At 45.4% G+C, this 27,238-nt stretch overlaps 1 protein-coding gene across 1 annotated transcript in view; it reads left to right on the plus strand.

The window, feature by feature from the left end:
• Positions 1–17,270, plus strand: part of LOC306829402 (uncharacterized protein) — a gene marked incomplete at its 3' end in the record, with an annotated part of 99,290 nt that extends 82,020 nt beyond the window's left edge. The window contains exons 2-3 of the mRNA XM_079352445.1: positions 7,649–7,834; positions 17,187–17,270. Of these exons, the coding sequence (XP_079208571.1) occupies positions 7,649–7,834; positions 17,187–17,270 (270 nt within the window). The remainder of the gene's footprint in view (positions 1–7,648; positions 7,835–17,186) is intronic.
• Positions 17,271–27,238: the final 9,968 nt, after the last annotated feature.

Below are 27,238 nucleotides of genomic sequence, written 5' to 3' on the forward strand. Positions count from 1 at the left end.
GAGTTCGACCGAGCGTTAAATGTCAGACGGGGAGCTTCCAGGGAACGCTTGTTGGCAGGACAAAGTGGAAACCAAGCTCCATGTGAGTGTGGAAAGGGAAAGGACGTTCGGTTTGTACTCTGCACTTTGTGGATGACTCTGTGTTTCTCTCAGGTTTCATGCAAGACCGTCCCGAAACACCAGAAACAGAACCTGCAGAGGCTGTATTTTAGTCGGGTGATTATTTATGTACCTGCCATTATTTTAATCCGAGCTCGTCGGGTACCAAAACCTCCCACATCTCCCCCAAAACCACATGGAACAAGGCAGAGAAACCACACAAGAAAAAAGCAGCAGACTCTCCAGATTCTCCCTTTTTCACTTATGAATGCACCATATGTTGTGCAAAATTATACTTGTGAATCGAAAAGATGAGGTTTTGTTTGTGAGAAGCTTTACGACAATAAACACAGCGATCCGACTTTAAGTCCTCAATCAATCTTATCGGGTAGTTCGCTGGATTTGCATGATGAAAACAATCAGATTTGTGGTTTTGAAGAATGATTGCTCGTGGTATCCTGCACCAACTGCTTTTCACAGCTAATGCATTATCCACATCTCCAAGAGCAGCATCGCACTCAGGCTTCAGAATCTATTAGCAGTATATTCTTATTGAAAGAAGGGAAATCTCCAGCACTGTAATGTTACTCCATCAGCTTATCCTGTTTCAGCATAGCAACGCTGAGCACTGAAAATACAGCAGCACTGACAGAGAGAGCCTAATCCAGTGATTGGTTTTACCTTATCACACAACTTAAGGAGTGTACACTTCTAAGCTGACGGATTGAACCTCTGTTCGATACAGGTTTGCAAAACTGAATCTGTTGAGCCTCCAAGATTTGATATGGGTATTTAAAGCTCTGCGCGGCATTAACCGCGGAGCACAACAAATAGCCTGCCTTTTAACGGGGCTGGGGAATCCCGGGGCCAGTTGGGATGCAAATTGAAATGATCCAAGAGTGGATTGAGGAGGTGAGGGTGGGCTGGAACGGGGCTGTGGAGGGTGCATGTGGGAGTGAGTGAGAAGAGATGTGGGAGCGAGACGAGGTGCTGTGAGGCTTGTGGTGAGGGCTGTTGAGGTTCTGAGGAGTTAGCTGTGATTAGCCTCAAAGACTAACTCATGACTGCAGTGACAACTGCATAACAAAGAGCAGAGAGCGAATCAGACGCCATCATGCCCCCCCCCCGCCCCCCCCCCCCCCCCCCCCATGCATTTTCTGTGACAGCCGTTTGGTCAGCAAACAGAGGATCACTGCTCAGCCTGTTTATGTGAGTGTTTGTGTTGCTGTGTCGACACTTCAGGAGGAGACGCTTTAACGTTCACAGTGGGATTATTTCTCCTATACTTTTCAATCAGTTTAATTAATGATCATCAATCAATTAAAAATGGATCGATAAATCATTGACACTTCACTGTTACTGCGAGTTTAAAATAAATACAAATTATAAACAAAACCAAAAGAGATGTTTTTATTTGAATGAACATTAAAGAAAGTAATAATAATAAAATCATTTTAAAATGTCACTATATGGGGCGGCAGTGGCCTAGCGGTTAGTGTGCACGCCCCGTGTGCAGAGGCTGTGGTTCTGGTCTGACCTGCATGTCCTTTCCCACACTCTCTCTCCCCCCCGATATCTGACCCGGTCCACCGTCGGGTCTCACAGAAGAGCTGCTGTGTGCGGGACGGTTCACACCAAGAGAAAACACAACGTTACTACTTAACAACTTTATGAAGAGTGGAAAGAGTTGTGTTTACTGTCCTCAGATTTTTTAATTTTAAAATTTAAAATGTAATTTTTTTATCTTTTAGATTTTCTATTGGGGAGCTAGCATTAGCTCCTGAGCTACCTGTTGGAGACTCTCAGAGTCTCTCAGGTGAAGCTGTGTGCAAAGAAGCTCCAAAACCGTGTGGAATGGGAGCAGCTGAGACGATGCAGTAAAACGTGTTGTTTTCATGTGGAGTGTGTGAGCGTCATTCTGTGTTAGTTATTGATTTTACTCTAAATACACATACAACATCGCCATGCATCTGTACATCATTTACTGTACATCTAAACACGTTTGAGTCATCACTGCAGTCTGAGGAGTCGATGGAGACGGTGAAAATATCCCCTGAATAACAGAGCAGATAAAAAACAGCCCCATCTTTTCCCAATGACCAGCCTGAAATCAAAGCCATCCGTCGGCGCTGCAGCTCCGGGCCTTTATGACAAACCGGCATAGAGACATCATCTCTCAGAATTATCACTGATCGTAAAACTGCTGTGGCAGAGGATAGTGGTGCTGCACGGACAGGCAGGCGCTGAATTGAAAGCACGTTGGGGTGAATGTTTGGGAGCCGGAGCGACTTTGCTTTAAACGATACGTGATAATCAAAACCATGCCGAGTCCTTTTGGCCAGAGGGAACGACGGCATTGGAGCGACGCAACCGCGTTCAAATAAACGGGTGTGTGCTTACTTGGTTAGGTATACAGCCTGCAGGACCAGAACATCTGACACCACTAGAACAAATGGGATTATTTTGCTTCATAAATTGCCATCATGTTGGCACCTACGGAGCCACGCCGGCTCCTGCCAGCACTCTCTGACTGCTGTTCAATGTAAACTTTCAGGCAGCCGTTTGAATCGCTGATGCTATCGTGCCAGCGTGAGGATGTGCCAGTGATGTCATCATACAGTATGTGCACACTCTCCCTGCTTACCTCCACACACACACACACACAGGCCTAATGATAGGAGAGTGAAACCTGTGTGCTTTTCATCATTGTAATTAAAAAGGGATAAATTAACAGTGTAGACATGAAAAGAAGAAGCCTCCCCTCGCTGACCCTCTTAATCAAGCCTGGAATGATCCGCCTAACTGGGACTTAATTGCCTTCTGCTGTTTTCTTCCAGCAGTAATTTGGTTTGTGTTGGCGATGTACGCATGTGCCACTGTAGAATAAACCGAGCCCTGTTGGCCCATTTAAAGCGAAGGCACTCTGTGTCGGTGGGTGTAGATGGGAAAGAGGTTGGAGATGGGGGGTTTTTGATGGGGGGGGGGGCTGGAGATGGCAGCGCACACAGGGTGACTCATGATAGGGAGTCCATGGAAGTCAATGTGAGACTATAAAGAAAGCAGCTTCCCTCTCCAGGGTGTGGTGAGGTTTAAGGGCTTTCACATACAACTTTAAAGAGCCCAAGTTTTAAATCCGAGGATATACTGTTAAATCACATGGGAGGCTTATTGTTTTCAAGGCTTCACATATAAGCGCCTTTAACCCTCTAAATGCCATTGAAACCAGCACGGTGTACGCTCATTATAGAGTATGAGCAATCATCGGCAGGGCAGGTGTGAGAGAAACGTCCGTGCAGTTCATGTTGCTCTCCTATGTTTACACTTTTCATATATCAGATTACCCCCCCCCCCCCCCCCCCCCCCCCCCCCCCCCCCCCCCTGGTCTCAAGCATGTCCATATATGATCGAGCATGCGTCTGCGTGACCAGCAGCTCTCTGAAACCGCCCTGACATCACTGAGTGCTTTCTGCTGCATGTGCAGAAGCGTCCAGCGGGGCCCAGATTGAGCCCTTTCTCATTAATCTATCATCGGCTGCCACGGAGGCTGTCTGCAAGCCAGCGCCGGGTTTGCATCATGCAGGGAGCGAGATGAGAAGAAACAGGAAAATGGTTGCAAAATAACTCTGACACGCTCGGCTAAGAAAGAATTTGTTTGCCAAACGCATTAAGGTGCGACTACAGTAAGAAGCGAGCCTGCATGAAAATGATCAAAAGAAATGCAAAGGTTGTTGCAAAGCTGCTCTGACGTGGTTTTTAAAAAGGTGCTGAGAGCCGAATGTGTGAAAGATCCACTTCGAGAGGTCGGCCTTTAAATCTTCTGTTTTTACATCCAGATAAAGTTTGTTGGCTCGGGAGAAATCAAAGATTAGAAGAAATAGAAAAATATTCTGACATGCTTTTTTTTCTCCAAATTTTTAATTTGAGATATTTTCAGCCATATGCAATTTAAAATAAAAAAAAAAACAAAAAGAAAAAACATGGAAGCCGAGTGGCATAAAGAGATGCACGTGGTGATCGGAGGTGGAATCCAGAGATTCAACATGCACCAAAAGTCACCGAGCTCAGAAGAAAATCCACGACGAGTGAAAAATGGAGGCGAGATTCAGACGAGCATTTTTAAAAGTCAATTCAAGAAAAAGTCAAACACCCTGCTCGTATGAAGATCAGCCATTACAGAATATATATCTGCTGTTGAAAGGTATGAGCTGATGTTATAAAGATAAGTATGTTAGCTTATTGTCATCGGCTATAATTAGTTCCTTATTTGACTTAAAGCTCTAAAATCTGCACAAAGTGGAAAAACAGAAATATAAATCTGGAGACTAAATCTCCTCGTTTTTTTTAAAGATTCTTTTCCTGCATTTTTTTAAATCACAAATATCATTTCCACAAAATGCATCTTTTTTTTTTTTTTTTTCTGGCTTGTTTTTTATTGAAGCCCGTCGTCTCTTCCCCCCCCCCCCCCCCACCCTGTGTGCAGCGTACTGCAGAGGCCGTGTCAAGAAGTAAGATATGATTGTATCATCACGTATCGATCGCAGCACAGAGACCTGCCTGTGCCGGCTATTGATTCCTCAAAGCGGAGCACGAGGCCTGAAATTGGTCCTCGCAGTGAATCTCAGTGTTTTTATTTGTCATGAAAACATTCATGCACTGCTCAGCCATGTCAGGAGAGCGGCTCGCTCTGCAGCTCGCTCTGCTCGGCTCCCTGAAGCCTCTCACAAGGTTCTTCCATGTATTCATGTTTCACCTCATCGGCTTGATTTGCTCCGTATAAATTTGATGTGAATATTGTTGAAGTGTTGACAGCAGATTCAGGTTTCCTTTTTCATAAGGTGCACATTGAAGGCCGTGAGGACTAGAAATCATTGACGGCTGAATAATTATCCAGCTGTTTGATCGACACGCAGACGATCCCTGAGTGTATGAAGGAATCAACAGTTCAGAAAGCTGAATACAGAGTCTGTGTTTATTCCTACAGGATGGCAGTTTCTGCACAGCTGCCTTTTATCTGATGGGGCGAACGCTTCGGTGGCACGCAGCTCAGGACGTTTTATCGGAGTGGAAAATATCACTTCACTGCAGAAATCTATCCGTCGAAAAGCCGAGCTGCTGCGGCGTTATTCTGACAGACTGCACGTCTTCGAAATGAATCGAACTCAGGTTCACTCCGAGAGTTTCAGGCCTTCATCCTCACCATGTCCACCTTTTTATTGAGATGAAAATATAAAGAAGACTGATGTGCGTGTTGTTCAGATAAAAGAGCGTCCTTCGTTTATCCCTTTTTTAAACACCGAGCAGGACCCAGTTTTTAATCATCAGTTCAGCTGGAAAACAAGCAACTTAGCCGAGCGTTAGCACCATCCACACCCATAATCCCCTCCTCTACAGTAGCACGGCGGCTAAAGTGTCTTCACCGCTGCTGATAATGGCTATTATTCCAAAGGAACAAACAAGCCAGGCAGCGTGACCCCGCTCGCTCTAATGAAGTCCCTAATTTAATACGCCACTGTGCTTCGGTGGCAATAGATTCAAAATCTAATCTGGGCCAAAACTGATTAGGCCTATTAAGTGGTAATGGAGCGAGGGGCACTTAGCATGCTCCGAGGTTAAGCACCTTTATCTGAGGCGTGGCTGCTCTTTTGTTGTCCTGTTGTTAAGCTGATTGCAAAACAGAGGCCATCTGTCTTCTTGTGTGGTCTTCAATTGTCACTCGGGATTCTTTGCATTTCTTCAAATGTCCTCAGATCTCAGACGTGCACTTTTATAGGAGGGAGGGTCTTTCAAATATTCAAGAAATGAAATTGAAATTGAGTTTTTTTTTTTAAACTAAAATGACAAAGCTGCTCTTTTTTTTCTCTGGATTTTAAAGCCTCACACACACTCTTATTTTTCTGCATCATAATCATTTGTGTCAGGTTATGAACAAAAAGCGTTAAAACGCGATGGATGAAACACACAGTCGATGCTGCTCGTTTTCAGAGAAAGTCCCTTTGAAGGATTTTTAAAACAATTACAAATAATGCTGGAAAAAGAAACAGAAATCTAAATCTGTGATCGAAAATAAAAAGGAGACTTTTAAAAAGTAAATCCTCTAAAATGGTTTCAGGATCTTTTATTACATTATTTTACATTTTCAAGCCAGCGTGAAAATGTGGAGTTAAAGGAGAGAATAAAAAAAACACACAGTTTGAATGAAACCTTTAATTATGACGTTTTCATGTTTAATCAGCAGAGTGCTGTATGTGCTGCTTTAAGAGGAGAATTATCCTCCTCCATCTTTTTAATGTTTCTGATCTGCCGCTCATCTCAACCTGGAGACATTCCTCACCCGTGGAGAGTGCGCGCGCGCGCGCGTGTGTGTGTGTGTGTGTGCGTGTGCCAGCTGAGTGCACACCTCTGCCACGGCACGTCTCCCTCCTCGCGCTCCCAGAAGGCCCTGACACTTCTCTGGCTCGTATGAAGGATGGATCACGGAGCATAAAAAAAGACAGCGTCCTGCAGGGTTGGAAATTTACGGCCGGACGGCTCGAGCGCAGACCCACATGTTTAAAGGAGGCGGAGGCCTTTTTTTTTTTTTTTTTTTTTTTTTTACTGCAATCAAATACGTCTCAATTAGGCCGTTTTTATCTGCGCTTTAATTTGAAGGGCTCGAGACGGACATGACAGCGTGCAGCAGGAGAGACGTCTCCAGACTGTTAGAGAACTTCTTACTCCTCTTATTTATTTTCAACTCTGGCCTTCTTCTTCAACATCCTCTATAGGTTATGAATTAATACAAAACATAATTAAATTATTTTTTATATATTACCAAAAAAAACCCGATCTGATTTTTTTTTTTTTTAATCAGATCGGAAAAGGAACAAAAAAAATTAAATCTTTTAATTCCCGAACTAATGGAAAATAATAAAAATGCAGTCAGCAGAAAGTGAAACTATAAAATGAACTTTTGAGTTTCTTCAACATAAATTAATTTAATTTAGGTGTGTCTATAAAGACGCTTTACGTCACATCACCTTGTCAACAGTGTGTTTTTTAAATATCTAAATGTCTTTAATAGGAGTGTGTGAATCTAACTGAACATGACGGTGAGTCATCTAAAGCAGGTGTCAGACACCATCTACTGGCCGCTTGAGGAACTGCAGAGGAGAGTAGTGAATCTAAAACATAAAGAACAGGGCGTCATGTGATTTAAAAAGCTGAATGCTTTCCTAATATTTAAAACAGCAACCTGTCAAATTAATTTGACAAATTATTTGTTTTTCCTGTTTTAACAAACGCAGGAAAATGGAGAGAAATGACGACTTGTATAAAATGTTTGAGGGTGTGAAAGACTGAAATCTTAAAAATGAGAGTGAAATAAAAATATTTTGCCTTCTGCTTTGATTCTAAAACTCTTTGAAATGGACAAATGTTAAGACTTTATTCAGATTCATCAGAAAACAATATTCTCAAAGTGTAGAATTATTGAAGCAGAAAAAGGAACTTTGTCTAAATCAAACAAAAACTGCCGTTGGAGTAATTCTGCTCTGCATCCCTCCGTCCCCAGCCGCCTTCAGAGCAGATCTCCAGGCTGAAGCAGGGACTGGTGGAGCAGCTGAGCTCCATCCTGTGTGTGACTCCACCATGTGACCCCGCGGCCTGGCGCTCCAGATGGCCACTTCTCTGTCTGTCCATCCGTCTGTCTCTGCTCCGCCCTGCAGCTGAGCCCGGTGAACCTCGACGCAGCCTTCAGGTCAGTGAGGGGTTAAACCTGAGCCTGTTCACGGCTTTCACCTGAAGTGAAAGACAATTCAAATTAATTTTATTCATAAAACTTCTGACAAAATGTTTAAAAATCCTCATTTTAAAGCCAGAAAAACTTTTTTTTCACCTTTAAATTCTTTGGGAGAAAAGTCTCCGGAGCAGCAACAGCAGACAAACATTTTTTTTATAAGAATTTAAACTTTTTAATATTTATATTTAAATGTAATTTTAATTTAACCATCGAGACCCTGAAGAGGAAAAATATTTATTGGAGGTTCACCTGTCCAAAAAAAGCAGATCTTTAAAAATGTACCAGATAATTATAACTGCAGGATTTAAGACGCCATTTAAATAAACATGAAGAAAATCTACATTTCAGCTCATGGAGGACGTGGAGGATTTCATCCTAAAATCTGCATCATGTGAACAGAAACAGAATGTTTGATGTTCAGGCTCGGGAACACCGAGCCGCTCGGAGGTCATCTTCACCTGACCCGGAGAGCGTGCAGCCTTCAGGTGGGCGTCGCCCCTCCTCAGGACTGCACAGGCCACGCCTCCGACATGGAGGATCTCCTCGGAGAAGCGTTTTTATCGTTTCTGGACTTAAGTGTAGGCCACTTAACTATCTAAGCTTTGGTAGTGATCATCCCATTTATCTGGGATTATTGCAGTGAATTTACTGTTTGGTCTTCTTCCAGGCCCTAAAATGTCAAGTCCAAAGTCATGTATGCAGTAGCTTTATTCGGTAAGACCTCCGCAGATCCGTCCAAAGCTGGTAGCAGTTGATCTTTGGATAGAGCATGAAATAAATAAATCCTCTTTAGCAGATCAATATTCATCCTATTTAATGCTGGATGTGAAACTGCTGGATTTGAGGTGGTAATGCTGATGTACAGCTAATCGTTGGAAAATAAGCAGCGGGGCTTTGCGATTCCTCCAGCAGATAGTTTAAACAGGAAGAGGGATGAGCAAATGCCGATTGTTTAGTCTGTGAAAAAAAAAAACCTGCGAGTGATTACTTGTAATTTATACCTTCTGATTAATATGCACGGCGTGCGGCGAGGAGTGGGAGTGTGAGGGCTGGTGTTGATGAGTGTTATTGAAGCCGGTGACACATTTCCTGCTGCAGGTTTTCCACTATTGACTTTAATGATATTAGTTTCTCGTGCAAAGGGAAAGAAGGGGAAGTGAGTCGATACAAAAGAGGGATGGGAAGTTTCATTTTTGTGAGTTTTGCTGGATCGAGAACACGCAAGGGGTCGTGACCTCTGCCTGGATCTGGGTCTGGCCCCCCCCGTGTGTAAATTCTCTCTGTGGCCGCCTGCAGCTTTAAAGCACCTGTGACAGAGTGACGGCCCCGCAGGCTGCAGACTGATACGTTCACTGTAGTTTAAGGGCCGGTTCCCATCGCATAAAATACATTACAGCATCAGGAAGTAGAGCGGTGTAATTTATGGTTGAACTCTCTGTTCCCTGCGGTGACATGCCCCGCCCACACAGCCCCTCCGTCTAATGATTTACTCCACTTGTAGCTACTAGAAGTCGAAGGGCTGAAGTCTGCATACCGACTCAGCACAGTCTAACGTGTGCAGCTCGCTCTGATAAATCGGCCCAAGATGTGTCCTAATTCCTGCAACACAAAAAAAAGGAAATACTTTTAAAAAAAAAATAAAAAAACTGGACGTCCATCGCCAAGCTTCTTTTTTTTTTTTTTTTTAATGAAAAATTAAAAGCTCGGCGTCTTCACAGCCTTCACAGGGATAAAAAGGATTTAAACTTTTTCCCTTTTAATAATAAAAAGCCAAAAGGAGCGCTTTCATCTCCTCTTTTTTTCCCTCTCATGCCAGGAATGTTTTCCACAAATACTTACAGTATCACGAGAGTCCAACAGGATAGAAACAGAAGTTGCATTAATATTTCTTTTTTTGGCGATCTTTCTCCACTCAGCACACATCTTAAAATAATTCACGACGTAAGATCCAAGCTTTTCTTTTTTATGTTTCCTGAGTTAGCAGTTGGTGTTAGCATAAATCCCGACTGAGACATGATTAGAAATTAGCCCAGAACATTAAAGTACGAGGGGATTAATGAGGCCGTCCTGGGATTAGGAAGATGACCCAGCACCAACGTGGCTGCAGCAGGCGTGAATACACAAACTGTAAATCATGACACACACACACACACACACACACACCTGTTCCATGTGGACTCGACCTCGCAGCAGAATAGAACAGCACATGAAGCTGGTTTGAGAGTCAGCACTTTCTCCGTGGTCATGGAATGAGTTTGGACTCTTTTTTTTTTACGGTGGCTGTTCCTGAAGGTGTCACTGAGGATTGAAAGAGTTAAAGGGGCAGGTAGCTGAAACTGTTGTGTTTGTCGGTGCAAAGGGGGGCGATGCTGAGAGACAGACTCGGCCTCAGTAAAGCTGCCGAGCCGGGATGTTTACCAAGGATTTTTGGCTCACAAAGCTGAAGAGCTGCGAGGGGAAAAAAAAAAGAAGAAGAAGAAAGAGGAAGAAGACGAAGTAAGAAAAAAAGAAGAAGAAGATATTTGGCATTTCTGACTTTTCCTCGACAAACACCCCGGGGTCTTAGAGTCTCATTTAAATAAACAAAAACCAAAGAGGGGCTGGATCAATTTGTGGACAATAAGCTTTGCCTCGGGGCCCCGTGCTCTGACGAGCTTCAAATGTGGCGCCGGACTGTGTCTCGCTGAGTCAGGGCTACAAATCCCATCCTTCAACAAGTTGTTGAGAGGCAACGTTCACAGGCTTCACTGGTGGCCTCGCACGCCTCGGCACAACTTTGAAGTCAGAGGAAGCAGACGCAAAAAAAAAAAAAAGAAAGAAAAAGAAGAAGAAGAAGAAAAATCTCCACGTTCAAAATGGCCGCTTGCCACAAAAGGGTGTAGCAGCGTCGGGGGAAAATCCGAGCTCGGCTGTGGGGAGAAGAGCTTAAAGTGAAAGCACCACCTGGACCAGATTCAGGGTTCAGTCAGCTCCGCCAGGTCCAGGTCTCTGTGCAGGACCACGACGAATGTCGGCACGCTAAGAGACAAACGAGGCCGTTTATGAAGTTTCACTGAGGTGGTGGAATCTCTTCTTTACCTGTAGTTAGCACATCTGACCAGCAGAGGGAGACAGCAGCCCTAAGAAGCCCTGCAGGATCAGGAGCAGGAGTTTTAAAAAATGTCCACAAAGATTGCAATAAATCATTCTTTCAGTTAAATATTTTTACAGTGTTCCTGATGCACGTGAGAGGAACTGTTTCTGTTCCTGAAGAGGGAAATTATCCACACAAAAAAAAAAGCCGCTGTGGTGTTTAATTCTCTTCAGAGCGTGTGAGCTGAAAAACAAACAAAACAACAGGCAAACAAACAAACAGCTGTCTGGTCCTGCACGAGGAATCAACAGAACCATCTGAGCCCAGTACGGATGATTTAACAGAGTCATCATCTAAATGAACCGTTTGGAGTTTTGATGCACTCTGCAGAATCTTGCAGGTCATGTGTATTCGACTCTGAGCAGAACTTTCTGAACACTGTGGGGACACGGGGTCGGCTGTTATGTGTCTGCAGGACCACTAGAGACTGAACTACGCCCACCTTACAGTCTTTGTCTATTAAAGCCCAAAAACAGGACTCACAGGCCACATTATTTAAAGATGAATCATGCACGGACAGCAAAGTAAGAGATGTTTGGCTCCGATCGTTCACACACTGTCAGCGTCCTTCATTTACTCATGCAACAGCGTGCAGGCCGCTCTGGTCGATATCAGCTGCACGACCTGCAGCGATTGTTGGAGGTTTACACGAGCTGCTAACGAGCTCGTTTGGAGCTTTGTGACACACAAAAGCTGCACAGCACAAAAACCCGGATATGTCAGAAGACCTGGAGCGGCTCATGCTCGACGTGAAGATAATGTGCCTCGGGCGCTGCAGCCACATGAAGACAAAAAAAATCAGCATCAGTCACATTAAACCTTGAACACTATTAAATAATTAAAGTGAGAGCATGTCAAAGTAGCAGAGCGAGACTGTAAAGAGGAATAGTGCAGTGTCTCTCCTGCTTTATTCAGCACGAGGGCTCTGGACCTCTGAGCGGAGGGCAGCAGCTCGTACATGCAGGTCATGTGATCAGCCTGTGTGTAAAGCAGGAGGTGCTGGCTGTGTGTCTCATGGAGGACTGCAGGTCGTGGTGCTTTAAGGTAACTACTCTGAAACAACAGTGAGACACTGTGAGTCCAAACCAGCGTGATGAATCTGCACGACTGTTTTCCTTTCATTAAACCGGCTGTTTATTTGTAGCTACAGGGAGGAAAGTTAAATACAGAGGCAGCAGAAAATATGATTTTAAAAACCAACAGTGTCAAACAAGCGGATTATTGCAAACATAGTAAAAAGTGAGTGAAGCACATTTTACACGTCTTCATCATCTTCCTCCAAATCCTTCCCCCCGTTGGAATGTCAGAGCTGGCCCCTCAGCGTCTTATCTCCCCTTCAGTGTTCAGCCGGGGGGGTCACACAGGGTCTCTGTTTCACACACACACACACACACACACACACACACACACTGCAGCCCGGCCCCCTGAACCTTATCGAGACACAGCTGACACTTCCACAATGTATGACTGTCCATAAAAGGTTAAAGACCTGGAATCAAACCGGGGCCTGATACTGGGAGAAATATGACATCACTGTCGAGGCGGGACAGAGAAGTGTGATACCACCGCCGCCGCCGCCGCCGCCGCCGCCGCTGTCCATCTGCTGTCAGGACGGCTGTAAAAATGCCACTTTTAACTTATCAAGGGAGTGAATTAATGACAGTCTCGGGCTTCAGCACGGATTTGGCTGCAGAAACACGTGAACAGAAACAACAGATTCAGAAAGACAGATAAACAGACATTTTCCCAGCGCTGAGAGAGAGAGGGGGGGGGACGAGAGAGAGGTACAGAGAGAGAGAGAGGGGGGGGGGAGACAGGGAGAGAGAGTGAGTCAGAAATGATAGGATTGCAGTGTTCATGATTTTAAACAAAGAGCAGCTATAAAGGGAAAGTAGAAAACATTAAATTTAAATAAATAAGTTCAATAAGTTTTTGCATCAGTCTTTGAAAAACTAAAGATTTTGGTGATTTTTTTGATTTTGCAGAGAATTTTTTGTATATTTCTGCACAAACTGATTTGAAGCAGCGATTGGCTGAAAGGATCCCAGCTGCAAGACGACCCTCAGACCTACAGGAGGGGTAACAGCAGGGGGGGGGGGGGGGATGTGTCAGCTCTCATAATGAAATATGAAGGAACCACACTGACTGGGAGGAACTCGTCTGTGAGTTCTCCTGTCATCATTTTCACACAGCTGCTCTACGTCGACAACCCAACGGCCCAAAATTAAATCCATCAGTTTGTTCTCATGAATTAAAAAAAAAACACTTCGCTGCGTCGTACCGCTTTAATAAAATATCGACCCCGAGGGACCAATCCTCTTTTATTCTTTAGTTTTTTTAATTAGGCCGACTTTTTTTTTTTTTTTTAACTCTGCAACAGATGTGATTTAAAATGAAGCGAAGTACAACACCTAAAACAAAACCTGCTTAAGTAATATCACTTTACAGACTCAATGACAGTAAAACGTGTAAATTGAATTCACTACTTTCCACCTCTGATTACGACTGAATGAACGTCCTGCTGATTTCACTTCACGTCGCAGACTTGATTTCTTCATGTTTCTTCTCAGCGTGTTTTTTTTTTATGTGCCCACTTTCTGTCTTCCTCATCGTTACATTTGCACCATTTGTGCAGGAGGAGCTTCAGCACGCTCTTCAGATGGCATCAATGAACGAATTGCGACTCTTAATTTCTTTGATCCGGCGGCTTCCTGAAATGGCCGGCTTAAATATTGTTCTGCTGTTCTCCGTCTTCCCACAGGAGACTTTCCATCCCGGCCCAGACACTGAACGAGCTGGTGTAAGCCCCTCTAAGTCACTCTTAGCTGCAGCGCCTCAGCTCGTGTAAGCCGATTCATGCTGAATAAGACCATGTTAATCTGGGCTTTACCACGCCACTGAGCAACTTGATTTCTCTCCTCTGTTAACCTGAAAACGCTGCTGCCGCCAACTGGACTCCTGGCTGCAGAGTTTGTCTTGTTACTGTTCCCGAAGCAATGTGTTCATCTCCACTTCCACGCACGCACACACACGCGATGGCACCACTTTATATTTACATGTTCTGACATTTAGCACATTTATAATTATTTAGTAGAAACTGTGTGAAAAGATAAATGTGCAACGAGGCGGCGTCTTGATGACGTCACGCACTCAGACGGGCAGCGAGGCCGACAGCAGGATCGGATCGAAGCGTCGGAGCGGCTTGGTTCTTCTCTGGCATCGTGAGCCTGTCATCAGGACTCCTCACATTCAGAGAGTCATCAGCAGCTGTCTACATGTTGTGATGTCGATGCTGCAGGAAGGATCTTTGTAATTTACCTGCGTTTGACCTTTCGTTGCTTTGTCGAGTCGTGCACGCCTCCATCCAAATTCAGCTAAACGTCTTCAGGTCGTGTGTTCGTGTGAAGGTGTTTATTCAATGTTTTTATTTTCGGATCAAATTGTAAAAGCAGCTTTATTTGTGCAGCAGTTTAACGTGATAAACCCGATGTTCTGAACACAGAAATCACTGTCACAAATATGCACAGTTACAGCTTTTCAAAATAAAACAGCTGATTTATTTGAAAGTGCTTCTTATCAAAGTTTCAGACATCATTCGTTTCACAGCTTTCTTTTCGTATTCACACAAAAATAATCCACACAAAGTGTCGGACATTACTCAAAGATATCTGCCGTTATCGGAGGCCCGGTGTGGAGTACAGTCAGAGAACACCCGGCCTCCCGCTCCTTATCTCGCTCTCTTCAGCGTGGACGAGTGTTTGGATGGAGGGAGATGGGGAGTGTGTGTGTGTGTGTGTGTGTGTGTGTGTGTGTGTGTGTGTGTCTGTGTGTGTGTGTGTGTGTGTGTGTGTGTGTGTGTGTGTGGGTACTGGAGCCTTTCGTGACTGGACATTGTCAAGTGGGGTCAGTGGCGGGGCCGTCCTGCGGGCTCAGGAGGAATGCAGCCGTCTTATCAGTAGTAAAGGAGAAGAGAGGCTCTGAAAGAAAAGCAAACGTCTCCGCAGGAGGACGCCGGCGGGTCCAACCCGGCATACTTCTTTCAGTTGGCAGATTTAAAGCGGCGGTGCAGACACCAAGCGACTCCGGCTGTCGAGGAAGCTGTGATTTAAGACGTCTCACCTCCCTTTCTACTAATATTTTGATAGATTTGACTAAACATGCTGATAGTGATGATTGTTCCTCTGTGGAGACGGAAGCTACAGAAGCTTCGACGTGCGATTCTCGGCGTCTTTCCGCCACGTCAAACAGAGGCGACACGTACAGTCTGTTTAACGTGCATCCAGTCGCCTGCAGGGACTCGTGAGCAGACGTGTGTGTTAGGCTCACGTCTAATTAGGAAAAGGACTCAAATGCAGACTCTAAAGGGTGGACTACAATAAAAGGCCGCTTCACTCAACAGTCCGGTCCGGTACACAGAAAGAAAAAAAAAAAAAGAAAAAAAGTTCAAGCAAACAAATTGGAGGGAAAAGGCAGAGGCAGGTGAAGTTATACACCAGAAGATGATCCAGAGAAAAGTCAGGAAACAGCACTAACACCTGCAGCCCAAAAGTCCATCTGATGAAATGAAATGTGCAGACTTTAAATTTATAACGTTTCATAACGAACAAGGAACGGTTAAATAATCAGAGAACGTCAAAGGCAGCCTTCATTTTCTGTCAAATCCAGTGGAACTGATATCTCAACCGTAAGACTTTAGTCAAGCAGTGTGAGCCTCTTCTTCATGGTTATATGACGCCGCTGTGCAGATGCCAGATTACAGCCAGAGCGCTCATCCAGATCCACAAATCATAAACACGACTTGGAAGAAAGCCCGCACAGTTGACACTGAGCTTGTTCCCTCCAGCTAGAAAGTTTCCTGATTTCCATGAAAAATTCTGCAGGATTTTCTGTCAGCTGTGAGGTTCTCGCTAAGGCCATTTCTCATCCCATAATCCCTTGCTCTGTCTCCTCCTTGGCAGGCCTGGCCAATCAAAGACCTTAAAGAGGTGAGTGATAGGGGGTAGGATGAACCAATTACCGTGGCGATGACTGAAGCCCTCCCTACAAACAGCCGAGTCACTAAGTCGAAGACTTGTTGCTCAGCAGGAAGCGAGTGCAGCTGGATTAGCGCTGAAGCTAACAGGCACAAGGGCCAGAACAGGGGGGGGGGGGGCAAGTCCACCATGTGACCCTCATAAAAACAGACACCGTGAGGAAGCCCCCTCTCACTGCACTGACCAGCAGCTCCTCTGTAAGGACGGGTGCTGTGACGCCGCTGGGTGTCATGACCCCGTCTCCATGGCGCCGAGAGGTCGACAAACCAAAAGTAAATCCTGCGGCTCACAGAGAGCAGACGTATATAGACCCAATCTGGTCTCTGCTTCAAAGTCATCTTCAGTGGAGTTAAAGCGGCTGCGTGTGGTCATATAGCGGAGTCTACCACAAACAAGCGTGCTTCTTTCCCAGCACCAGTACCAGCTGAAGTTAGACTGGGCTGACTGGGAGAGGAGGGCAGGTGCGGCTGCGAGTGTGCAGCAACAAAAGCAGGTCAGCCCTTCCGGATGTTTTAATTGGATCCCCGTCGAGCTAAACAGACAAACACAAGGGGGGAAAAGTCCCACTGTGACCGAGCGGAAATAGTATCACAGGATGGGGGTGGACGGCTTACGTCTCAGATCCAGGGATTGTTAGAGGAAACACATCTTAGGTACCAAATACGACTTCCTCCACTGCATCAGGTAATAAATCCAAAACATATAAGGACAAAACATTCAGCTGTTTTATCAAAGATTAGACCAACACGTTACTGCAACACCTTAAAGTGGTCCTCACATGATTAATATCACGTGTTTTAAATGACCTGTAACAGAGAGGTTTAAGATTATACATGTATGTCTTTGATCGCACATCAACGGCCAATCAAAACAAAGAGAAATCCAGCAATAGAGAATATCCTCCATAAGAAGCCTTTAGCGCCTTAGCGCCACCACAAATTATATATTTACATTTATTCTGATATTAAAACTGTCCAGAGCTCCGACACATTTCTCCTTCAGCCTTAAAGAAGAATCTGCTTTTTTTACCAGGATACCAACTTTTCCACCTCACAGTATATCAAACACTGAACCCTGACTGTGAGCTTTTTATCTGCACTCGTGTCATTTCTACGTGACTGCACATAAACACTTTATATTACAGGCAGCAGTGACTGAAGACGAACCCTCCAATCAGCATCCCTCTACACAGAGTGCCACCCAGCTGACCTCGGGACAGAGCGTGTAAACACAGGTGTGATTGTCTCTATGACACACACACACACACACACACACACACACACACACACACACTCTCTCACTCCGTCTCAGGACAGAGAGGAACGCTGACACGCTTCATGCTGACACGCGTGACGGAGAGCCGTCAGTTTTACTTTGCATGATCACTTTTTTTCTTTTCTTTTTTGCACATTTAAATAGGAATTATTGTTTTTGAGCTCAAAATGTTTTCATGCAGAAAAGACTGTTCACAGGAAATAGAAGTGACAAAGATGACGACACTCGTGTTGTTATTTGGTTCCAAAAGGTTTTAGGAAAAATCCCATTAAACCTTTAATGGATATAAAATAAAGCTAATGCTTTAAACGTCTGCATACATTCAACTGCAACAACCCTGAATTTCAAAATGAATCAGAATAGAAGTTGAAGCTGTGTGTCGGACGTGATCCTCCAGTGATTTAGAAATACTGATTTTTATTTTTTATTTATTTTTTCTAATGTAGGCAAAGATTTTAAAGAAGCATCTGATTTAAACATTTTTTAAGTGTGTTGGCATCACGCTGAGCGATGAGCTTCGGTCCCCTCTCTGCAGAGCCAAGCGGGGCCTCATCTGTGACTGAGTGGGTGCGAGAACGCCAAGCAGAGAAGTGACGGGTCACAGCAGAGGTTAACAAAATCAAGGCAGGGAATTTACGAGCGTCCGTGCTTCACAAGCGATGTCGCCAGCAGCGGGGGGCGGGGGGGTAAAAGTCGAGAGTGTGTGAGAGCACGTGTGCTTACGTATGTGTGTTTGTGTGGATTTGATAGCGGGATCCTCGCCTACTTTGCGAGCAATACATTGTGACAGAATCATGAGGCTCCTCTCCTCCAGTCGGAGTGTGTGTGTGTGTGTGTGTGTGTGTGTGTGTGTGTGTGTGTGTGTGTGTGTGTGTGTGTGTGTGTGTGTGTGTGTGTGTGTGTGTGTGTGTGTGTGTGTGTGTGTGTGTGTGTGTGTGTGTGTGTGTGTGTGTGTGTGTGTGTGTGCTGTAAACTGACTGAGAGCAGCTGCAGCAGAGACGGCGAGCACATTATCAGAGTGTATCGTGTCTTTCTGTCATGTACAGTTTATCTCTCCATAGACTAAACATCCTCATAATAACCAGGTACAGTCTTGACCTGTCGATCGGACGCAGCACCCCCCCCCCCCCCCCGACCCCCCAGGGGCGTGTCCACACTGTCTGGACTGAAGTGACCCCGACCGGCTCACAGACTTTGTCTAACTTGTAAAAATACTTTCACTGCATTTTTTGCGTCTCATGCATTGATCTTAAATTAAATAAATATTCATATGTGAAGAAGAACTACAAGAAGCAAATAACCTTATGGCTTCCACAAGCCCCGCCTCCAACAGGGCAAATAGTCAGAGTTTAGGGGTGGCGCTCTGGACACACCCTGACCCTCCTCCACACCTGTGAAACCACAAACATCTCTGGCATGAAATGAAATAAAGAATAAGGTCCACCTCACCTTTTTTTTTCAAGGCAGAAAAGCGCTCCAATCAGCTGCACGTCCGTCCTGTCTCCATGACAACAGTCTGTTGACCCGCTGTATGACCGACACTGCTCTGTCACTTGTTTTATTTCCTGATCAGGATTTGATCTTGTTCAGTTCAGTTATTCTAACGTTGTGTCCCGCTCCGTGTTTTTGTTAAATTCTTGAGTTCTGTGTGTCTTCAGTGTTTCATACGTTCGTCAAACAGCTCACCTCGACTTCTCGCACAATTTGCTCCTGCGCCTCTGGCATGAAAAAAAAAACCCTGGATAGTGAAGAGGCGATACCTCTCATGTAAACGTGACACTTCATGCATATCATATAATGTCACACTGTGTCATAACTGGACTTGAAATAATCTTTATTTGAGGCAGTGCTGCTGAATAATGTGAGGAAACACTTCACTGACACACTCAGATAAGATTTGTCCGTGTGCGTCCGTTAATGGCGTTGGGGCCACAGACTTGAGCGTGGTGTTTGAGGAAGGGTCTGTTTGTCTGCAGGAGGTTTTACTCTGTGATCGTCTGACAGGCTCACAGTCTTCTCTCTCTCTCTCTCTCTCTCTCTCTCTCTCTCTCTCTCTCTCTGTCTCTCTCTCTCTCTCTCCGTACAGTGTATCAGGTTCGAGCTGCATGTGCTTTCAATTTGATCCCTCGCAAAAGTGCTTTCATTTCTCTGGATCAACGTCAAACCGGCCTGATGGTGTTATTCTACGTGATATCAAAGTAACAGCAGATGATGGAAGCGGTCGGCTTTGAGCAGAGCTGCAGAGCTGCGTGCTCGCTCGTATCTCTGACTGAATCCTCTCTTTATGCACTACATTCAGAAAATTCCTCATTTTCACTTTAGAGTAACACGGAGCATTTGATTCCCTCTCTTCTTATTCAGAGCTTCCCGCCAGTTTGGAGCACAGCGGGGCGTCAACCCGCCCGTCCAGCTAACCGACTGTCTAATTCAAGCGATGCGTTGAGTTTCCACAAAGCTGCGGGGGAGAGTCTGCGGGCTGATGGCTCCACCCCGGGCTGATCACCATCCATCTTCCCTCCATCTCGGTCGCTCGCCGCCCCTCTGCTGAGCGCCGCCCCACTTGAGATCCATTCTCGGAGCATATTTGCCAGATGACAGCGTGCTCTGTGTACCATCCATTATGTCTGAGGCAGACACATTGTCATCAGGAGCCTCTCACGCTGCCATAAATCCACAGTCAACAGTAAGTCTAGGTCAAGTGATTTATACACAAGGGCACGCCGGCACATACACTCCACCCTCTCCTCTGCGGAAACACAGAGGCAAGTTCAAACGCAGCTCGCCATGAAAACCTGTTACTGTACTCTCATGAGCTGTAATGGGAGTCTTGTTTAAAGTACAGAGGAATCTGGGTAGAGTCTAGCAGAGGTCACTTTGTGAGCAAATGCAGAGCTCGAGGGAGTGAGTGCTCGCAGTTTTCCTCCTCCCTCGCCCTCGTGCTAGAGATGGAGCTGTGTGACTCAAACAGACACGCACGCACGCTCACGCATTTCATACACAAACGCTTGCAGCGTGGAAGCAGAGGGACGGGGGGGGGGGGGGGGGGTGAAGTGCTAAGCGTGTCGACTGTACTTGACCGTAATCTCTGGATGTGAATTGAGGATATGCAGCGTGTGCCCCGGAGGCTCACTTGTATCAGATCTGTGGAGCTGCTGGTAATACGGCTGCATTAAAATATTCCAGAGAGGGACATCTCACTTCAAGTCGATTGTTTCTGTTCTCAAGGCCGCGGCGGCACGAGCTGAAGGAACCACCGCCACGCCGACAGCCAGTCAATAAAAGAGGCTTCTTCTGCGCCATAACTCACACAGACGTCACGTCCACTAAAGTAACGGCGCACAATGAAAGCACGGGCGCCTTAATGTGGATTTAAGGGGTCCCTTAAATAGCTGAATAATGTCATTTCCATCACACCAAACACTCGAGCGGTATGCGATGACTATTGGCGCTCTGTCAAAGTCACATCCACACCGGGAGATGAACTGATCCTCCTGATATTGCCCACTGTCTGCTCTTTGAAAAATACAACTGGCAGTTGCTTGTCTTAGTCCTCACGACCCCCCCCCCCTCCCCCCCCCCCCCCATGTTGTACATCATCAGACTTCAACAATATTGACTTCTGTTGGAGAGATTAGCTGTCAAGCTTTTATTTTGTTAAGGGATCAAGGTCCTTCATGTTCTTACCTAAATATAACTTTACTCCGTTGCAGGTTTGAAATTGCTGTTGCAGGTGGTATTTCATTTACGAGAGCGCCCGAGACCCAGAATGCCTCGGCTTGACCGCCGGGCTTTAGAGGGATTATCTGATGAATTCGTGTTTTACAGCAGCTGTTAGCGAGAAGTCACCAGGGGTCTAAAAGTGGATGCGAAAGCCCTCGACAAATTGTGCCGTATGGTCACTTTCATTTTTCACTCGTCTGAAATCTGGTCAAAAACCTGCCTGCTAGCTTGAATTCAAACGTCATGGAAACTTTGATGTGACAGATGTGGTGTCACATGAAATGTCCTGCACGGTGTGTGTGTGTACCTTGATAAGGATCTCCTGCGGGACAATTATGCAGCACCTCTTATGTCACTGGAGATTTTGATTTACGAGGCAGGTGGAGCCAAGCGCGAGTTCCTGCTGATGCCCACTCGGATGCTCGGTTCCCCTTTGCCATTCACAAGTTGCCAGCACACCGAGACTAAATGAGACCTGAGTGAAAATGTCACCTGCGTGCACAACCTTTCACACGGTCCTTCTGAGAACTGTAAACTCTATCTCACACGCCTTCCACCACTTCCAGACACCGGCATTCCTCCACTTCACTGTAAATCAAACTGCTATCTAAAGCAGCAAGATCAGCTTTACTGTGCTGGACACTGATGGACGGGAAATCCCCCTCGCTGCACCCCTGCTGCTGTGGGGGGGGTCCACAAGACGGTAAAGGTCAGAAGCTACACTTGGCAAACTGTGTTTGGATTTTGGTTACAGAGAGTGCGAGGCGGGAGGAAGCAGAGCGCCAGGCGTCCCCTCAGCACGTAAGCGCCTTGTTGACAGATTTTGAATAATTTAAAGCCAATCGGCTCTGGTGATGAATATCGGGTTTAACAAAGAATAAAGTCGAGGAGATCGGAAATCCCTCCTCTGATCACGACTCTGAAATTGCTAAACCTGTGAATGAAGTGTGTTTGGAGCCCTTAATCCAACCCGGGATGAAGCAAAGTGATAACTGGCCGACACCGCAATGAAGGCAGCTCATTAGCTGGTGGCTGTAACGTGTGTGTGTTATGCAGAGATCCAAGCTTTCTGCATCTTATCCACACTAGAAGAAGAAGGAGCATCCTGTCTCTTTAGCTTGATGTCATATTTCTAATATGATCTGTATGTTTTATAATGTTTAACTCAAGCGGCAAACTGCAGTGCTGAGAGATGAAGCAGATAATGAAGTGTAGCCTCCTGCAGTACCTGGAGTATCCACTAGAGGCCAGCTGCAGAAACACAGGAAGTCACATACACACCCATTCAAAAAGTATGTATTCTCCATAGTGCAGCGTGTAGCTGACCTGATTGACAGGTGGGCGTGGTGTGATGGTCGTTAGGCAGCATTTACAACATGAACTTTGCTTTTGAGATTTTTTTCACTCATGCATAAAAAAAAAAACAGTTTTTTTTTTTTTTTGCCAGTTTTGATGTTGTTGTCCTAATTCCCGCGTGATCTTGTAGTTCCCATGTGAACTTCTGAACTCGGGAGTCCAGCTGCTCAGGCTGCGCTCATGCCGTCGATGTTGGAGGTCAGTGATGTGTCTGCAGCTGCACACACACACACACACACACACACACATTCTCCCCTAGGGAAGAGCCCTCTGAATAATGACACATCGCTGGTCCTGTGTTCAATGTCCCATCACTTAATGTGACATGAATCTCCCTCTCTGTGTGTGATCGATCTATTTATTACCCCGTTTATGTAAAGCCACGTAAAGTCTCCTGTCGCTGGATTTCTGCAGCCTGAAATATCAACGACCATCACTCACTTTTTATTGCTTTTTTCTCCTCCTTCTTGGTCCCGTGGCATTTGTTTTATATTGGGGACGAATATGAGGTAACGCACAACAAAGCACAAGATCTACAGCGAAATGTCTTTTGCATACATCTATTGAATTCTAGGTGTTTGCAGAAACGCAGAGTGCAGATGTCTCATAACTGAAGATTATGTTTTCAAGCGTTTCTACTCAATCAATTCTGCGTTTCATGAAAGGTGAGCGCGAGCAGTTTCACTCAGAATTTATTTCAGAGGCTGGAAAGATGTGTACAACATGATTGGTCTGTTCTTCAGGAAAAGCTGTGGAGGTCAGATTTGACCTGAAGGTGTCCAGTGTACCTGCACAGGTCGCGTCTTGTTGCCGGTCGCCTGCCTTGTTTCTTGCAGTTCTTGTAGTCGTCAAACGGTTTCAGATTTAAAATCCTGAGTATCACACATCTTTGATCTACAGTAAATAAGGACAGCCTCGAACATGCAGTCTTTCCACTGGGTGGTGTGCTGCATGCTTCTTTCCACACCGCCCTGCAGACCTGCTGTGTGCGACGCTCGTTTGAGCGCCAGGGCTTTTGTTATCGTGCAGATGCCAGGCACTTCCTAAGGGGGCTTCTTGGGGCAATCCCAGTTACAAGCTCTGGTGTTAACCCGCTGGAGGACTCTTATCGCCGACATGTCATGTTCGCATTTTCCCTTACAGTTCCACCAACTCCCTCGTCCATCGCCAACTCAACGCTCTCCTAAGCTCCACCCTTGAAGGCCACTTTTATCTGAAGCACTAAAGTGGCAAACATATTTGTCCAAAGCTTTCCCACAGTCTCAGCTGGTGGAAAAGTGGAAGAAGCAAAAGCAATGTCAAGACAGAGACAGGAGCCAGTGTGTCCGCGAGGAGCCCCGGGTTTCAAGTGTGTACATGGAGGGGCCCCCAGGGGGTTGAAACCCCTGTTGTGTTAGCTAGTTGTTGCATTGTTTAGTGCCTCTGCAGGATGTAGATTTACCTCCAAGAGAATCTTCATTCACTTCAGGACACTTAAAGGAAGAATGTGCAACATTTAGCTGGAGTCCTGCTGGCTGTGTTGTTGTCAGAGCTGTGTTTACATGGACGGGACGGCCGGCTCCTCCCCTTGTGTATAAAAGCTGTTTGAGTCAAGAAGAAGAAGAAGAACATACTCACTGATTATTTGGATGAAGAGTTTTTACATCATTCTGTGTCAGTTTACATGAAACTACCAGCTAACTAAAGGGCGCTAACATTAGCATGCTAACACAACAATGCAGGACACAGGTGATTGAAGCTACCAGCTAACTAAAGAGCGCTAACATTAGCATGCTAACACAACAATGCAGCACACAGGTGCTTAAAAAGATTCCTTTGACGAGTCCGTTGTGTGGAAGGGGGTTGGAGGCGTGTCGCTGTTGTTTGTTTTGGTTTGTTATGGTGCGCCAGGGCGACACCTACTGGATCAGAAAGTCTTCACATTCTTTCTTTGCAGAAAGAACAAATAAAACACATTTTAATTTTTCCTTGAAAAGGTGAACTCTGAACGTTAATATTTATATAGACAAATAATATATAAAACGACATGCTCCTCTTCACGTGTCCGTAATCCTCTTTTGAACTACTGATGGACGCTGACAAATTGGGCAAAATGCTCCTCTGCAGTCAGCTGGAGACCCGAGAGACCACCACCCACTCGCCCCAGAACCCCCACTGACTCCTCTCATGACTGGGCACAAAGAAGGGGGAAAAAGGAGCGTGGTATGTCCACTCACAACTTCTTGAAACTTTCTGTGTTGTGTTGATGGGGGAGTTGGCTTAGCGCCTCTCTTTTCTTTGACTACTGTCAGGCCTTTCATGTTCTTCTGTGGGTTTTGGGTCACTGTCAGAGAGCCCGAGCGAGGCTGTGAGGGAAATGTAAATGTGGATCTACAACAGGCAGGGAAGGGGAATATTGAGTGGCTGGTTTTCTTTTGGGGAAATATGGAGTTTCTGTCCTAATTATAGGAGTTAAAGTCTGTCTTTGATGCCAATGGAAACATGTGAGTATCAATTTTTTATCAATGCACATTATCCCTGTAATTTACCGTAATATGATTTGTCTTTTAAATGATTTTTTCTGGAACATTAAGTGGGTTGTTTTGGTGTCTTTATGGATTTAAAACTTGGAAATATCTGAAATGATGATGTGTGACGGCTTAGTTTGTTTCCAGTTTTTTAAATGCATGCCATGGAAAATTCCTCTGTTGGCTCTTGTTGGCCTTTGTAAGGACACCCTCCGCTGCCTCATGTTGGCACCTTTTCCCCCCTTGAGGATTAGAAGCTGTCAATGGGCCCCTCTGCTCCACACACACACCCTCGTACCCTGCACACACACTGCAGTAGCTGCTCAAATCTCTAGTTCTTAGGGTGCTGTGTATGATAGTGACTGGGCGAGCTTGGGGCTTGATTAGTGCAGTTAGCCCTTCTAAGGCTCTGGCTGTTTACAGTGGATTACAGAGAGGGAGGCAGGGGTTAAGTCTACCCAGGCACCATGCTCCCCCCTTCCTCTTTCCCCTTTCTCCCCCACGGGAGCCACTGCAGCAGGGCTGGCAGCTCGTCTGGGCTCCCCATCGCAAGGCCAGGCTGACAGGTAGCAGGATTTGGCAGAGCAGTTTGCATGAGAGCCAACAAGAAAAACTGAACATGGCGGATTAGTTTGGGATTATGTTGTCAGAGTTAGCCTTGACGGACAAACTGCAGAGGAATAAATTGCAATCTGTTTGAGGAGCGCGCTGCCACGCAAACAGGAGAGGCATCGGCTCGTCTCCCAGCCTGTCCAAAAACGACAGGGGAGGGGAGAAAATCATTAATAATTTATAAACAAAGACCTGGGCCATCGCTGACGCCTGCCCGCCGCGGCTGGACCAGACGTCTGCTTGTCTAACGCCTCACATCAGGGGCTGCTTCGTGTTCAATCGAACAACCAAAAGTGACAGGGCATGTTTAGAGATAAGAGAAAGGTTACACGGGGAGAAGCTTGTAAAACTGCCCCGTGATTTAAAGTCTATTATCGTCTCACTGATAAGGCTGCGAGCGAGGAGCAGATCTTAGCTTGAACTGAAACGTTTAAAATCGCAAGCACGAGAGTGACGTTTAAGATCGGCCCTGGGAAATACTTCAGGAGCTTCTGTGATGCATTCAGGTGCATGGCAGGTGAACAAAGTGAGACATTCAGGTGTTGTACCAAAATTTGACCTTTATTTGATTTGTGCAAAAATAAATCTCAAACATCCAAGGAGGCTCTTACAGTCCGTGCAAGGCCCATTTAGTGTTAGTTATACGCTAATGATGGCCGAGCACATTCGACCTGAAGTGTCGATCGATAAATGAATTTTATCATCGATCGGTTTACTCTCTCAGAGAGCTGCAGAAAACTATCGAGAAATCGAAAGTATTTCCAGATAAAACAAGACATAAAATAGCAACGTCATTCAGATAATAACGCTGATAATTTTAATTAATTTCCCTGCAATACGTGAAATCATCCCCCTCGATTCAGACACTCTTTATTTGTCATGTTTTTTTATTGACGAGGATAAATAAAACTATCTGGGATGCAAATGAGCAAAGAAGTAAAAAAAATCTTTGACTCGTCACGTCTGATGGGAAGAGTTTAAAAACCGTTCAGAGGTAAGGAAGTGGAAGCTTAATTTAAAAAGTGAACACGCTGCAGCAGCTGCAGCTCCGTCCTTCTGCTTTCCTCTCACATTCCACTTGTTTTTAGCGGAGAACTCAATTCGCCTTCGATTTGACGGCGTGCATCGCTCGCTCGCTGAGGACTGACTGGCATGGTAAAAAGTATTAATGAGCTTTATTGCATTCTCTCCTCTCCTGCATCATTAGGAATGCATGTCTGTATGTTAAACATATGAATATGCATCGGCAGAGAGCATTTGTTCTCAGAGTTAGCAGTGAGCCAGCGCTGTGCCTGGAATAATAATCCTGCACAGAAATGAGCTGCCGTTTTTTTTTCTCTTCTTCTTCATCGCCTTGTAATTGAAAAAAGATAATAAGAGCACATTTTGTTGGTTTTTTAATTCACCACAAAACCGACTCTGAATGTCAAACAGCGCTCTCGTCAGGAGTTTCCTGTTTTATTTGACGAGATGTTTGCGTTTATGATAAAAGAATCGAACAGTTTCATGTAAGATAAATTTGATTAGAGCGCTGCTTCTTTTAATACATTAACAACAGATGAATCAGACAAAATGACTGTGAGCCGATAAATTACTGTGAGAGACTTTTCATTTCAGTCTGTTTCCCCTGAACAAATCCAGTCTGCGGTTCCCAGCCTGGCAGCCAGACGGAGGGTGATCCAGAGGTGAGAGGAGGTCACTGGATAAAGGTTAACAAATTACCTCG

The sequence above is a fragment of the Symphodus melops genome, assembly GCF_947650265.1.
Source record: "Symphodus melops genome assembly, chromosome: 9".
In the NCBI taxonomy this organism is placed as follows: domain Eukaryota; kingdom Metazoa; phylum Chordata; class Actinopteri; order Labriformes; family Labridae; genus Symphodus; species Symphodus melops.